General features: G+C 33.5%; 1 protein-coding gene across 12 annotated transcripts in view; it reads right to left on the bottom strand.

Moving 5' to 3' along the window:
* The window catches only part of LOC124955272 (lachesin), a 141,165-nt gene that overhangs the window by 19,103 nt on the left and 107,062 nt on the right, over window positions 1–15,000 (bottom strand). For 10 of the 12 annotated variants that reach the window (XR_007102817.1, XM_047509457.1, XM_047509456.1 and 7 more), the window contains 2 exons: window positions 11,616–11,776; window positions 1–179 (listed from right to left, as the gene is read on the bottom strand). The exon at window positions 1–179 is cut by the window's left edge and continues 7 nt beyond it. Coding sequence is in view for 11 of the 12 variants with exons in the window: in XM_047509457.1 (XP_047365413.1) it covers window positions 1–179; window positions 11,616–11,776 (340 nt within the window). In the remaining variant the exon portion in view is untranslated. Of the gene's footprint in view, window positions 185–11,615; window positions 11,777–15,000 lie in introns of all 12 variants that reach the window. The other 2 variants (XM_047509461.1, XM_047509465.1) reach the window with 2 other exon arrangements.

Raw genomic sequence — 15,000 nt, 5'->3', positions numbered from 1 at the left:
TTCATTGGATTCGTGTTAACTTGGCACATATAAACACCTCCATCCTCCTTCCTAGCTCCCCGTATATTCAACGTCCAGGTGTTCTGATCATTGTGCGTCACCGACAGACGAGCGTTATTAGTGATGACGTGTTCGTGAATCGCTAAGATCGCCTTGGTGTCCGCCTTGATCCACGCTACCTGACCTCACAAACCCGTTTCTCAGTAATCCCTTTTCTTAGCGTTTCAAGATCAAAACAAATTAGATTCTCGAAAAATCGTCGATTCGAGAGAAATAATAATAATAATAATAATAATAATAATAATAATAACAATAATAATAATAATAAAAGATAAAAGAAAAAAAGATAAAAAAAGAGAGACATTTCTTTCCCGCTCCCCTCCCCACCACCCCACCCCCTTTCCCCTTATATCTAATAAATAAATTTTGACGAGGAGATCTCTCTTCAATTCCCTCTGTACTTAGAGAAAAGAAAGAAAGCAAGATTAAAAAATATAGAGAGAAAAAGAAAAAACAGAAAAAAAAAAGAAAAAAGAAAAGATCAATGAAGAAAAAAAGACATGTATTAAAAATTTCCCTCGATATATATATATATATATATAAATATATATACACACATACCAACGATCTCGATCCCATCGATCGTAGAGATCCCCCATCGATCGTTAAAATCCTTTGAATATAATTCGATTTATTATACAATAGACGATAAAACGAGAAGAGATGCGTGTTACTCTTTTTTTTCTTTCTTTTTTTCTTCCTCCCCCCCCACCATCCCCCGTTATTTCGCCGATAAGGGATCGCGTAAAAATCAATCCCCACCTTAACCTTTCTCCCTTTCCCTTCTCAATCCCTAGTCTCTATCCTTCTGGTCTTGTCCCCTTCGTCCCTTAACCTGCGTTCATGCACCACCACCTCCTCATTCCAAACTATCTCGACACCTACCACCCCCCCACCCTCCTCCCTCCCCCCCCCACCCCTATGCTCTTTCGCGTCGCATAGATATTATTGGCACGAAATTGAACTCCCCGGCAATGTCGAGTATCTGACCTCGCGTCGTTCTGAAAGGCTATCTATCAACCGACAAAAGAGGTCTGCGGTTCTTATCGATAACTCGAAAGTGGAGTGTATAGAGAGATAGAGAGAGATAGAGATAGAGATAGAGAGAGGGAGAGAGAGAGACAGACAGATAGAGAAAGAGAGAGAGAGAGAGAGAGAGAGAGAAAGAGAGGTACGGAAGGTAGAAAAGCCTTAACCGAAGATCCCTGGCAAAGAATAAAAAGAGAAAGGAATAGAACGGAAAGAGGAAAGAAGAGAGGAAAAGCAGAAGGAGGAGGAGGAAAAGGAAGAAGAGAAAAGAAGAGAAGAGAAGAGAGAAGGAGGGCCTCGAGTGTTTGGTAGTGATGGCCCTGCGAGTGCGCCTCCACTTATAATACATTATGCGGAGTATGCTAAGCTCACGTTCTCCTCCCTTTTTCCTCCTTTTTTTTCTCCTCCTCCTCCTCCTCTTTCTTCTTTTTTTCCTCTCTACTCAACCCAAGCCCTCTACTCTCCTCCGTCCCCACCCCTCTCTCTCTCTCTTTCTCTTTCCTCACCTATCAAGACCTCTTTTTATCTTTCGTTCCTGCAATACAAAAAAAAAAGAATAGCTACGAGGCCGGATGCCGAACATTTTGCTCCGACGTTTCGCTTCGTCAACCTTATATCTTATTTCTTTCTTTCTTTCTTTCTTTTTGTTCTCTATCTCTCTCTCTCTCTCCCCTTTAGATAAGAAGACGAAGAAAAGATAAAAAATTTATAGATAATCTAAACAATCCGAAAGATTAGATCTTTTTTCTTTCAATATTGTAACACGATGTACGTACGTATATCCAAGCTACTTTAAGTTACATACTCGTATGACGTTCTAGTAATTTTGTGGAAACTTTTGATGATGGAGAAGGTGAGATGAGTGCTTCAACATCAACTTCCTCCCCCGTTTACTAAAAGCTATATACTTCGAACTTGTATCTTCTCATATTCTCTTCTCTCCTCTCATTTTCGTCAAAACCGCTAGGGTTTCCTCGATTATACAAAGTTCCTTCGGACGAGACGAAGGAACGACGGAATGAACGAACGAACGAACGAACGAACGAACGAACGACGGAACGAAAGGGTGTCTAGTTCTATCGATATTACATCGATCGAGTTGATTATGGGGAAAGGACGAAGGTACGTCTATTGTGTTGGTAAATGTATCGAGAACGGAAACGTGACACCGTGAATATTACAAAGGCTTTATATGTGAATCTCTCTCTCTCTCTCTCTCCCTCTCTCTCTCTCTCTCTCTCTCTCTCTCTCTCTTTCTCTTTCTCTATGCATGTATGCCTTTATAGAAAAATATCAACTAAGTAAGAACAGAATGATAATAGATAACTATAACTATAACTTTAGATAAATTATCATATTAAAGATATATATATATATATATATATATATATACAAAAATTTGATTGTATATTTTTTGCTCCTTATCTCTTTTTTTTTTTATTTTATTTTTTTTTATTAAATTACTCGAATAGAAAGGAGAAAACAATATTACGAATATATTGAAATCAATTCTCTTTCCTCTTACAATTACCAATATTGCACGAATATTTAGAGAAAGACAGAGAGAGAGAGAGAGAGAGAGAGAGAGAGAGAGAGGGGAGGGTGGAAGGAGAGGAAGAGTCAAGTGCGAAAGAAGAAGAGGCTCGTTAAAAGAGATAAAGAATCTCGAGGAGGTTATCCTCTCTTCTTGAAGGGTCTTCCCTCCCGGATATTTTCGACTTACGATCGTTCCGCCCTTCGTCGGTAAGAGAGACGATGGATAAACGGAAGGACTCACACAGAGAGAGAGAGAGAGAGAGTGTGTGTGTATGTGTGTGTGTGTGTGTGAGAGAGAGAGAAAGAGTAAGAGAGAGGGTTGTTAAAGGAGAAGTGGGATGAAGGGTGGTGAGAAGCGAAGAGAAGAGTCAGATATAATATCGCGAAGCGTGCATCTATCTTTGGCTGGGCTCCATTCTCGTTCCTCTTTCATATGCAAAACCATAGTCGGCGTTCTATTGTCGGCCATTGTCGAGATCAGGAGGCTCGGTCCAGTCTACCTAGCACACCTCGTTTATTTCCCTCCATCGTTCCTCCATCTCCCTCCCTCTTTCTCCATCTTCAAACCTCCCCCCCACTCCCCATACTCCCACACACTCTTCCCTTCGCTTCCACCTTTCTCCTCCTCCTCCATATCCTTCCTTTCTCTCTTTCCGCCACTTCAACTCTCCCTTCGGCAAACTTACGTGCCTCTCCTCCCTCCTCCTCGTGCTACCTTCACCTCTTTCTCCTTCTCGCAATCCACCATTGCAATTCTGTATCATCGTTTCTTCTCTTTCTCTCTCTTTCTCTCTCTCTCTCTCTTTCTTTTTATTTTTAGGTTGCTTTTACTTTAATTTTTCTCCATTTTTTTTTTCTTTTTTTCGTATTTCGTATTTTTCATTTCGTAATTTTTATTTCTTATCCTCTCTCTCTCTCTCTCTCTCTCTCTCTCTCTTCGAAAAGAGAAAAGACGAGACTCTCTTCCTCCTCCTCCTTCTCCTATTTCTCCACAGACAGATAGAGGAGGATGCTTCTGTTCCTTTCAACGGCATGCAAATAAATGGATAAACTCGCTAATTAAAACTTTCTTTCCGGCTATCCTTATACATGGGGTGTGCCATTTAAACTTGCTTACTTCGGAACGTATACTTTTTCGATTGTATCGTTACCCTTAAGAAAGATACTTCGAAGGAAATAAGTATGACCTTGAAAAAAGAGAAAGAAAAAAGAAAAGAACGAGTAGAAACTTCGAAAGGATAAGAAAAGTATTTGTTTTCTTTTCCCTTTTTTTTTTTCTTTTTCTTTCTTTGAAAGATAAGATAAATTGTTTCTTATGTTTAGCAGAATGATTCATTTTTATGATCGAGTTTAATGAGGCACCTTGTATAAGTTCTCTCTCTCTCTCTCTCTCTCTCTCTCTCTCTCTCTTTCATTTTTTCTATTTTTATTACTCTATCCTTTGCTTTTTCTTTTCTTCTTTGTGTATATATATACACACACACACACACACACGTATATATAGTATACTTATATACATTCACTGAACTTTTCGCTTTGTCCACCTTGTTCACAGTTCACGTTTAGACCGGATGTACCTTTTCGATTTACACACACACACACACACACACATACACACACACCTCCTCGCTTTCCTATAGAATATTTTCTCCCGTTTTTATTTTTATATTTTCATTTCTTTTTCTTTTTCTTTTTTCTTTTTTCTTTTTTTTTTTTTTTTTTCAGAAAGGCAAAGGTCTTTTTCTATTTTCGAATGTGTGTGTGTGTGTGTGTGTGTGTTTGCAGCGCGTTTAAACGATTCTTACGTTACATCGAAACGTACTCTCGCTGGTCATTTACACGTATGATCGTTCGATTGAATGGCCACGTGTGTATCATTATACCGTCAATTTTAACGATGTCGTTAAGAACCATTTCTCATTAAATTAAATTACTACGTTAGATATATAATCTTTGTATAATGCACGGAAATGAAGAGAAATCTTGGACATTGGATCGAAACATTAAGTAAAAGTTCTTTTCTTTTTTTATTTTTCCTTCTTCCTTTAACCTCCCCCCCCTCCCTCCCACCCTCCCTCCCCACCCTTCCCATTAAAAATTCTACTCCTTTTCACTTTTATTATTTTTATTTATTATCTAAATTTGTGCTTATATGGGGGTGGAGGGTGACGTCGGAGGGGAGAGGAGGGAAGGAGAGGGGAGAAGGGAGAAAGAGAACATGCTCATGCAACTTCATCTCTCTGATATCTCTCAATCGCGTACACATGCATCGTGACATGCCTCGTCGTCACCGTCATTGGGAAACAAAAATCAAAAAAATCCCTTTTTGAAAGTACACACCTTGTATAATATGGTCGAATCGTTTATAACAAAAGTTACACTGATAAAAAGAAAAAAAGTGCGGGTAATATTTTTATTTAAAATAAAAATAAATCGAACATTTTATTAATTTTGAAAAAGTCCTTTTCGAAATGGACACCATGTATATAAAATTTCAGCGTCCAATATTTCTTACGAACAATTCATTCGTCCCCGGTTAAATCGTTAATAATCCATTTCTTTTTAAATATATAATCTTTGATAAAGAAAAATTCTTTTCAAAATGGTCACCCTATATATAAAATATCGATACGTTTTATTAATCCGTATTACTAACTAAATAAATTATTTATTTCCATTAAATAAACGAAAAAAAAAAGAAAATCTTTCGTTTCGATTAATAAAGAAAAGTCCTTTTCAAAATGGTCACCCTGTATATAAAATATCGATACGTATCAATCCGTATTACTAACAGAACGATTTATTTATTTCCGTTAAATAAACAAACAAAAAAAAAAACAATCTTTCCCTTCGTTTCGATTAATAAAGAAAAGTCCTCTTCAAAATGATCACCCTATATATATATATATATATATATATATAATATTACCAGCACACGTGATATATATTTCTATAATTATTACGAAACAATTTAAATTATATTCTATTAGGAACGTTAATAAAAAGAAAATCCGCTTCGTTGGCTTAAAAAAAAAAAAAAAATCCTTTTGGAAAAAGTCACCCTGTATATATGGGTCAATCAGCTGTTTTACTGGCCCACTGACCTATATAATTTCTTAGAAAAATATTGTCAATGAATTGCATTCGTCATACGAGACAGATGAGTAACGTATTACCTTATAAGGAGCGTCTCGCTGACCTATATTGATTCTTGGAATTGGCTCGGCGCCGTCCATTCATGTAAAAGAGAAAGAAAGAAGAAAAAAAAAGAAGGAGAAAAAGAAACGAGAAAAAGACTAGCCAGACAGTCCGCCATTTTACTATCAGTAGTAAGTAGTACACTAACCTATATAAAATTCTTGGAACTGGTAACCATTGAGAAACTTCACCATTGAATATATATATATATATATATATATATATATATATATATATGTATACGTAGATATAACATATTTTTTCTTATTATAATTCGTCAATCTTTCGAAAGCGAATATCTCTGGAACTAGAAATCATAAAGAGACGAAACGAGGACCATTTTAAAGGTAAAACCATGCCCTAAACGTACGTCTTATCAATTATCTATGTTATCTACGATCGAAGCATAAATAATAATATATTTATAATTCTAATAACGAATAATTTGTTGGACATCATTTATACAGATCGATTATATGTATTTCGATCTCTAATTTTGTTTTTTCATTGGGTTTATAAAATACTCTACTAGATTTAATCACTACTTGTACTATATTAATTGTTATATTAATAAAAGAGAGATAGATATATATATATATATACATATGTATATGTATATGTATTTCAATGATTTAATTATATGATCAATTCGGGGATGTATGATGACTACGAACTACAGGGCGGACGGTGCGGGTGGACGGGCGGTATCACCTTCATATCACCACGTTTTACTAACGTAAGCGTCAAAGCTGGAAAAAGCCAGAAAGCTTATTATACATTTTCGATAAATTAATTAATTGAATAAAAGTTAATACGTATATATATATATATATATATATATATATATATATATATATATATATATCATTGAATTGAATTTCTAACGGCAAATTCCTTTCGATTACTTTCAGTCGAAAGTAGAACGACCGAAACGAGTTCGAGAACCATCTCGAACATGTCCTGTCGATGGAACTCGAAACTTTATAACGGGACGATCGTTCCTCGCTGGAACTGTAAAATGTATGTTTATTATCTTCAACTAGTCTCTCAGTAGAGAGGAACTTTAACGTCTTATTTAACTTTCCTGACTTTTCTTTCCCCAAGATTTGCCAACGTATGTTACATACGTATATATATATATATATATATATATATATATATATATATATATACGTTTATTGAATGTACGTACGAAAATGCACGAATATTTACTACGAGAGGAAAAGAAAAAAAAAAAAAAAAAGAAAGAAAGAAAAAATATATAAAAAAAGAGAGAAGAAGAAGAAGAAGAAAAAAAAAACGAGAATGGAAATAAAAAAAAGCAACGAACAAATTTCACGAGAAATTCGAATTTCAATACATTCGATGAATCTCTGATTTTATATTAGATCTATCCAAAACAAGTTTTTCCATTGATATGATCACAGATGAATTTTATTTACTTAAAAAAAAAAAAAAATATATATATATATATATATATAGATATTGTAGATACACGACTGATATATTTCATATAATAAAAAGATAATGAGATAATAAAATGATATGTGAAAGTAGAAAGATGTGAATTAAAGGAAAAAGAAAAAAAGAAAGAAAAAAAAGGAAAAAAAAAAAAGAAAAATATATTATATAATATACATACAGAATGTACTCCATCGCGTATATTGTCTCATCGATAATTTAGGATGCTTCTTTCGTTTATATGTGTGTCGAACTCGTTAAAAAAAATTACTGAATCATCATACTCGATGGCGAGCGGCAAGTAGTATAAAATATATAAATATATATATATATATGCATACGAATATACTAATACACAGCAACTCTCTCTCTCTCTCTTTCTCTCTCGCGATCGTCGTCCAGCGAAGCAATTATGCTTATTAACGGTGGAACATTTTTAACGCTAACAAGCTTTTTTAAGGCCGGAGCCATACGCCGGAGCCATACGCCGGAGCCTTTAATTAGTTTCTTTCTTTTTATTTCCCATGCGTCCTCTAAACTTTACTCTGCTCAGCTATTTTCTACAATGGCATTGTCCTAACGATAATATTACGTTGGATAACATTTTTGTCAATCCGACAAATAATAATAATAACAATAATAATAATAAATAAATAAATTAATTAATTAATTATGTAATTAATTAATCCTTTAATTAATTGATCAGATTTAATTGGACAGACGAAAATCGAACAATCGATTTGTTAAATTGGTCTTTTATTCTTATATACTAATATAAATAATTCGTATAGAATTGACGGTGACTTTAATCCGATTAAAATTTCTCAAAGTAAATTTCATACGATAAAATCATTTTTCTCTCGCACGTATGTACGTATATATGTATATATGTCTTTCTGTGTATGTGTGTCACTTGTAATAATTTAATTTCTAATCGATTGATTAATCAAAGAAAAGTAATAGAGCCAAACGTAAATCGAATGTTTCTAATTCGATACGAATTCGATAGTCGAATAATCGGAAAAAAGTAAAAGATAGTTATAATCAATTTAATCTCATTATCAAAATTATATATATATATATATATATATATATATATATATATAGAGAGAGAGAGAGAGAGAGAGAGAGAGGGACAGTGGATCGTTAACGAGTGTGACTTCGAGGTGAAGAATAATCGTTCGACGGTATACCTGTATCTATATCGCATAATAGAAAGTTTAAGCATGAGAACGTTACCGAAAGTAATCGCTTTTGCTACAAGTTATAAACTTCAACATTTTGTGTGTGTGTGTGTGTGTGTGTGTGGTATGTATGCGTTTGATTAAAATCAAACGCTCTACGCTCAACGCCGCTCGCCGAAATGTCCCGCGAAAAAGAATTATTGCGATGAAATTTTGTGGTTCGAAAAAAAGACCGAACAAACATATAAAAAAAAAGGAAACAAAAAAAAAAGAAAGAAAAAAAAAAAAAAGGAAAACAAGTAAACCCAATTACAATAAAAACAGGGGGAAAATAAAAAAAAAATATATATATATATATATATGTATATGTATATGGTATATAGATTTACCGAAAAGTTGTGTACCGAAAAATTGTATGCTTAGGAGCAAACAATTATTCTTTAATAAATAAATCTTTTGTTTTCTTTCGTTTCTTCTTCAACATCATTTTCTTCAAACTAAACCAAAATATTTATCCTTCTTTTTCCTTCTTTCCTTTTTTTTTTTTCTTATTGTTGTTTTTTTTCTTTTTTGATTCTTTCGCATTACGAGTATATCCCGTAAATTTCTTGATTTGTATTTATCATGGAAATACAAATTTATAAAAAATAAAAAACGAGAAAGAAAAAAAATACGATAAAATAAATAAATAAATAAATAAATAAATAAAAACAAACTATACAATTAACAGATTAAATAAAATTAATAGAGATAGAATATAATTTCGATAGATTTAGTACGATCGAATAGATTTCTTTTTCTTTTTTTTTTTTTTTTTTCTTCATAATTAGCTTGCAAATTATCTCAGACGATTATTATCCGAACGCTGTACCAAATGATTTAATAATTTTCATTAATTCCTTTTGTACTTCTCCTTTTTACTTTTTCTTTCTATTCTGTATGATACCTATATATATATATATATATATATATTTTTTTTTTGTTTGTTCCCGATTAAAAATTACGATCGTTCATAAATATTGCATCCTATGTCTATTATATCGTAGATTTTCGATGGATTACGTTTATCTTTTCTTAAGTATACGCGGGTACGGCTAGGGAAATTACGGAAGTTCGTGAAATGTAATTCATCGTTTAAACGTCGTAGTCGCTTTCGGGCTGTTTCGTTCGGGCGAGGTGTATCCGCCACGTTACACTTCCTCTACTTTACAATCTAAACTCATCAATATGCTAGACTTGTACTTCCATTAAATATATTCACGGAAGGAGGGGAGAGAGGGAGAGAGAGAGAGAGAGAGAAGGAGGAAAGTGGGTGGGTTCGTAGTAACAACAGAAGGAAGAGGAAGGAAAAAGAAAAAGGAAGAAGAGAGGGAGAATGAGAGGGGAGAGAAGGAAGAAAGAACAAAAAAGAAAAGAAAAAAAGGAGAGAGAAAGAAAGAAAAGGATTTAAAAAAAAAAAAAAGGAGTTTTTTTTGGGATGAGACGGAGAGGACGATTTAACGAAAACCATTCGTTGATTTTCAACCCTCGTTATTGCTCGCGATTAAAAGGTACGTAAGTACATAAGTATCTTGAAAAATACAAAACGGGAACAATCATTGTTTGAACATTTCGAACAGCTCTAAACTATTTTCAAAATGTGTTTAAGCGCTTTTACGTTTTAAAAATAGAAAGGTGAAAAATCGACGATCGAATTTTTCTCAAAGCGAATTGAAGAAAAAGAATTCGTCGTAGTAAACAACGACGAGAAGAATACAAAACAAATATGTATATATATATATATATATATATATATATATATATATATATATACATATGTATTCTTTTATAAACGAAAAATATGTACACATATATAATATAATGTGAGAAATAATTGCACGTTATTTTCTTCAAAATAATCCGCTATAAGAAGTGATACTAATTTTAAAAATGAAAAGATATCTCCTTCTCCATCTTTCCCTTTTCCCTGCCTTCCTTTACTCTCCTCACTCTCTCTCTCTCTCTCTCTCTCTCTCAAGAAAAATTTATACTTTCTTACGAACAAAAGTTACCAGAAAAAAATACAACTAATAATTTAAAAAGAAGAAGAAGAAGAAGAAGAAGAAGTAGAAGAAGAAGAAGAAGAAAAAAAAAAGGACCGATTCTATTACTTAACACAAAAACGTAGGAAACCACAAAGAAAAATGAAACGAATAGGATTCTCTTCTTTCATCGTACTTTTACAACAAAGAGCAAAGAAAAGAAAAGGTAAGGTAAAGGTAAGGGAAAGGTAAGGTAAGGAAAGGAAAAGGAAAACGAAAAAAGAAAAAATAAGATTAAAAAATAAAAAGTAAAGGAAAAAAGGTGAAAGCAAGAAGAGTAGAGTAAAAGGGTGAAGAAAACAAGAGAGAGAGAGAGAGAGAGAGAGAGAGAGAGAGAGAGAGAGAGAGAGAGAGAGAGAGAGAGAGAGTGAAAGGGAAAGAGGGAGCGTAACGAGTCGGAAAGTTTAATTTGCGAGCGCGCGAGAGTTTGGTCGCGTGGATCGAGGGTCGAAGAGGATCGGGATGAGGTCGACGTAGTGGTCTCTGGAAAGGTTAGAGCAGAAAAGAGATAGATAGAAACGGAAAGAGAGAAAGAGAGAAAGAAAAAGAGAGAGAGAAGATAGGTAGGTAGGTAGGGAGGGAGGGAGGGGAAAGAGGACGTCGTACACAGAGGTGGCTGCCGGTGATGCTGCTGGCGGCTGCTGCTGTGGTTTTCTTTTTCATAGCCGGGCGGTAGTGCAGTTAAATGCAATGCTGTGAGAGGTGCAGGCACGCGCGCGTGATGGTGCTGGTAGTGATGGTGGTGCTGGTGGTGGTGGTGGTGCTGGTGGTGGTGGTGGTGGTGGTGCTGGTGGTGGTGGTGGTGGTGGTGGTGGTGGTGGTGGTTGTATTGGTAATGGTGTTGATTGTATTGGTGATGGTGGTAGTGCGGTTAAGTAATAATAGTGATAGTGCTCTGCTGGTGATGGCAATAGTAATAATAGTAGTAGTAATAGTAGTATTGGGTGATGTTAATAGTGATAGTGAGATAGTAGTAGTAAGTAGTAGTAGTAGGAGATATAGTAGAGAGATATAAGGTAGAGTAGGTCCATTATAGGCGGACACAGGTTAATGGTTAAATAGTTACCCGGGCCTTGGCGCCGCCAGAGTGATCTCCGCTCGTGGAGGAGGAAGGACTCACCCGGTATCCACCGAGGTTTTTCACCACGCAAGTGAAGGTAGCGTCTCGACCCTGCGGAATCGTTACGTTCTGCAGCGGGTAAAGGAAGTCTGGCTCTAGACCTGTCACTAAAACATAATAAAACAAAAAAAAAATCCCAACTGATTACGAAATCATATTGCGAAAGATATTACATTTATGTGTTATATTTATATATTACGTTTATAGAATTCAATTTATATATATATATATATGTGTAAGTTCTATGTAATAATACAAACTTTTTGAAAATTTCTCTTATACATTATTCTTCTTTTATATATCCAAGAAAAAAATATATTCGATAAAATTGGATACACGTAGTAATACTTTTGCATATAACTATACTCTGTTAGATTGTCCTACGTAATTCTATGTATATAGAATTTTCCTTCTTAAGACAATAATAAATCATCGAAAGTGACTTTAGAAAAGTCATTAAATAAAAATATTCATAAATCTATCGATGCTTATAATGTGTATAACGAGTTCAAAAGTAATATGTAATAATACTTCGAAAAGACAGAGAGAGAGAGAGAAAAAACAAAACGAAAAAAAAAAAAGGGAAAAGAAAAAGAAAAATACGTACATTCTTTTCCTAGTAGTTTTAATCACGTTACGTTACGGATCAGATCACAGCGCCAATATAATTTCGTAGAAAGAAAGAAAGACAAAGATAAAGAGATGAAATGAATCTACAAATTTAAATTCCCGAAAGCTTACGACGAGACTAGGCTATTATACGTATACACGTACGTACGTACGTACGTAAAAACTCGTAGGAAAAAATTACATTGCGTTTCCGCGTTCCTGGCTAACGTCGTGCCACAAAGCTAGCCCGCTTAAATTTGAATATACAGAGGCAGACGTTGGGATATAAATTGTCCTGGCTGTTCTCTACCACATCGCGCTACGAAAAGACGCTAAGTTCTTGAATATCGTTGGATTTTCTGGTGTGCTTACTTACCCTTTAAAAAGGGAAATTACTATGATTTTTGTTGTCTACGTGAGACTAGTTATGATTATTTCTAATATTATCGTTATCACCCATTAAAAAAAAAAAAAAAGAGTCGTTCTAAGACTAACAATGAAATCTTTTTTTTTTTTCCTTTATTTTCTTCATTCATACTCGCTTTATTATCGATTAATTATCATTATGATTAATTCATTTATTTAAACAAATACATATCACTTATATAAACAAATTATCCTAGGTGTAGATGCAATTATCAATTTTACGATATAACAATTTACATTAAATTATAATAATAGTAATGATTGCATTAAAATTATTCAATAGGATTCAAAGAAATTCTTCGTTTAGAAGAAATTTTTTCAAAAATCGTTCGATCCGCTTGATATCAATAAATAAAACTATATATATACATATATGGAAAAATAAATAAAAATTGTTACATATGTATATAAATATAAATAAATAAATTTTTATTTATTTTCTTTTTATATGACGCTGCAATAACTCTTTCTCTATAAATTTCTCCCCAGTGTCACCCCTTAAGAAAACAAAACAAAAAAAACAAAACAAAACAAAACAAAACAAAAGAAAAAGAAAGAAAAAAACAGAGAAAAAATGTTTATTCGTATGTCAATATGAAAATAATAGGAGAACGTATCATTGACGATGACATAGGGGTAGACCAGAACAAGTAAGATGCGGGAGGAGGGAAGTGATAAGAGAGGGATAAGAGGGTAGGCAACATTCTCGTTGGAATTTTACGAGGATATTTACATGAGCGCAATATTTTATAGGACACTTAATGCAGGGTCACGTTCTGTACCTTGCCAACGAGGCGGCCATCTATGAATCAAAGTACGCTTTAAAGATTTCTTTCTCTAGCGTCCAACACGAAAGAGAGGACCGGATAAGGAAGTTGCTCTAGTACATATACATAATATAATATATATATATATATATATCTATATATATATATATTATATGTATATCATATATATAATATATCCACGCATATGGACTATCTCATCAGTACGTCTAACAAACTATTTTCTTCTCTATTCTTTTCTATTCTTTTTTTTTTTTCTTTTTCATTGTTTTTCCTTTTCTTTTTTCTTTTTTTTTTTTTTTTTTTTTAACCTCTTACAACGTTCCCAATTCTTTTTCAATTAACAATACCCTAAATTTCATTAAAATTTAAACAACACACTTGTGCTCTTTCGTCGTCTTACAATTATTAAATTACAAATAGTAATTGCTATCAATTTGGATAATTCGTCTGATTGAGTTGCATCTTAATTGTTTAAAACGAGATTAGAAGGGGACCTTCCGTAGGATGTAGTCAAAGTTGTTCTAACGAAATTGAGAAAGGAAATGGAGCGAAACGGGAGAAGAATAATGGTAGGGCAAAGGATCGCGATTTGATTAAGAGATTTGATTTTCCTTTCTTCTATTTTCTTTTTTTTTCTTTTTTTTTTTTTCTTTTTCTTCTTCCTTGCAACGCATAAGCTTTCTAAGATCATTTAATGACAATAATATACGTATATTAATTAATTAATCAATAAAATGATAAATTAATAAATTGTTATTAACGTGTATTATTTTTCGTTTTAAATTTTAATATAAAAAGAGAGAGAGAGAGAGAGAGAGAGAGAGAGAGAGAGAGAGAATAGAGAAAATGAAGATTATGACAGAAAGAAATTAAGGAAAAAAAAAGGAAATAAAAAGAAAAATAAGAAAGTTCATAGTTTCATTAGCAATTTAATTTCTTGTTCCTCTGTAATAAAGAAAATAGAGAAAGAAAGAAACAGAGGGCGAGAGAGAGAGAGAGAGAGAGAGAGAGAGAGAGAGAGAGAAAGAGAAAGAGAAAGATGAGTACAAATGGAACACAAGCGAGTTCATCTTTACCGTGTCAACCTACAAGAAGAAGATAAAGGAGGCAAGCTGCCCGTTGAACTACGACTCGTAGAGAACGTGAAGAGCCCGAAACCAAGAATGCGCTTTCGAGTTTATTGCCGCATAGTTTTGCCTATTCCCCTCCAACCATCCACCCATCCATCCCTCCCCCCCGCCCCATGGGATATCGAGCTTTTAAGCGTTTCGACCATTACACCGTAAACTTGCCTTTCCAAATTTCACGTTAGAAATATATACCATTGGTATTATGTCGGAACGAACACGTTACGTCCTTCCTTATCGTATATCTTTTCAACGTAACGACGATAATTTTATTTTGATTTTTTTGATTTTTTTGATTTTTTTGATTTTTTTGATATTTTTGATTTTTTTGATTTTTTGATTTTTTTTTAATATATATTTTTTATATAATAAAAAGAAAAC

Source organism: Vespa velutina, chromosome 17 (assembly GCF_912470025.1).
Source record: "Vespa velutina chromosome 17, iVesVel2.1, whole genome shotgun sequence".
Taxonomy (NCBI): domain Eukaryota; kingdom Metazoa; phylum Arthropoda; class Insecta; order Hymenoptera; family Vespidae; genus Vespa; species Vespa velutina.
Note: the sequence above shows the minus strand (reverse complement) of the source record. Positions and strands in the feature narration are given on the sequence as shown.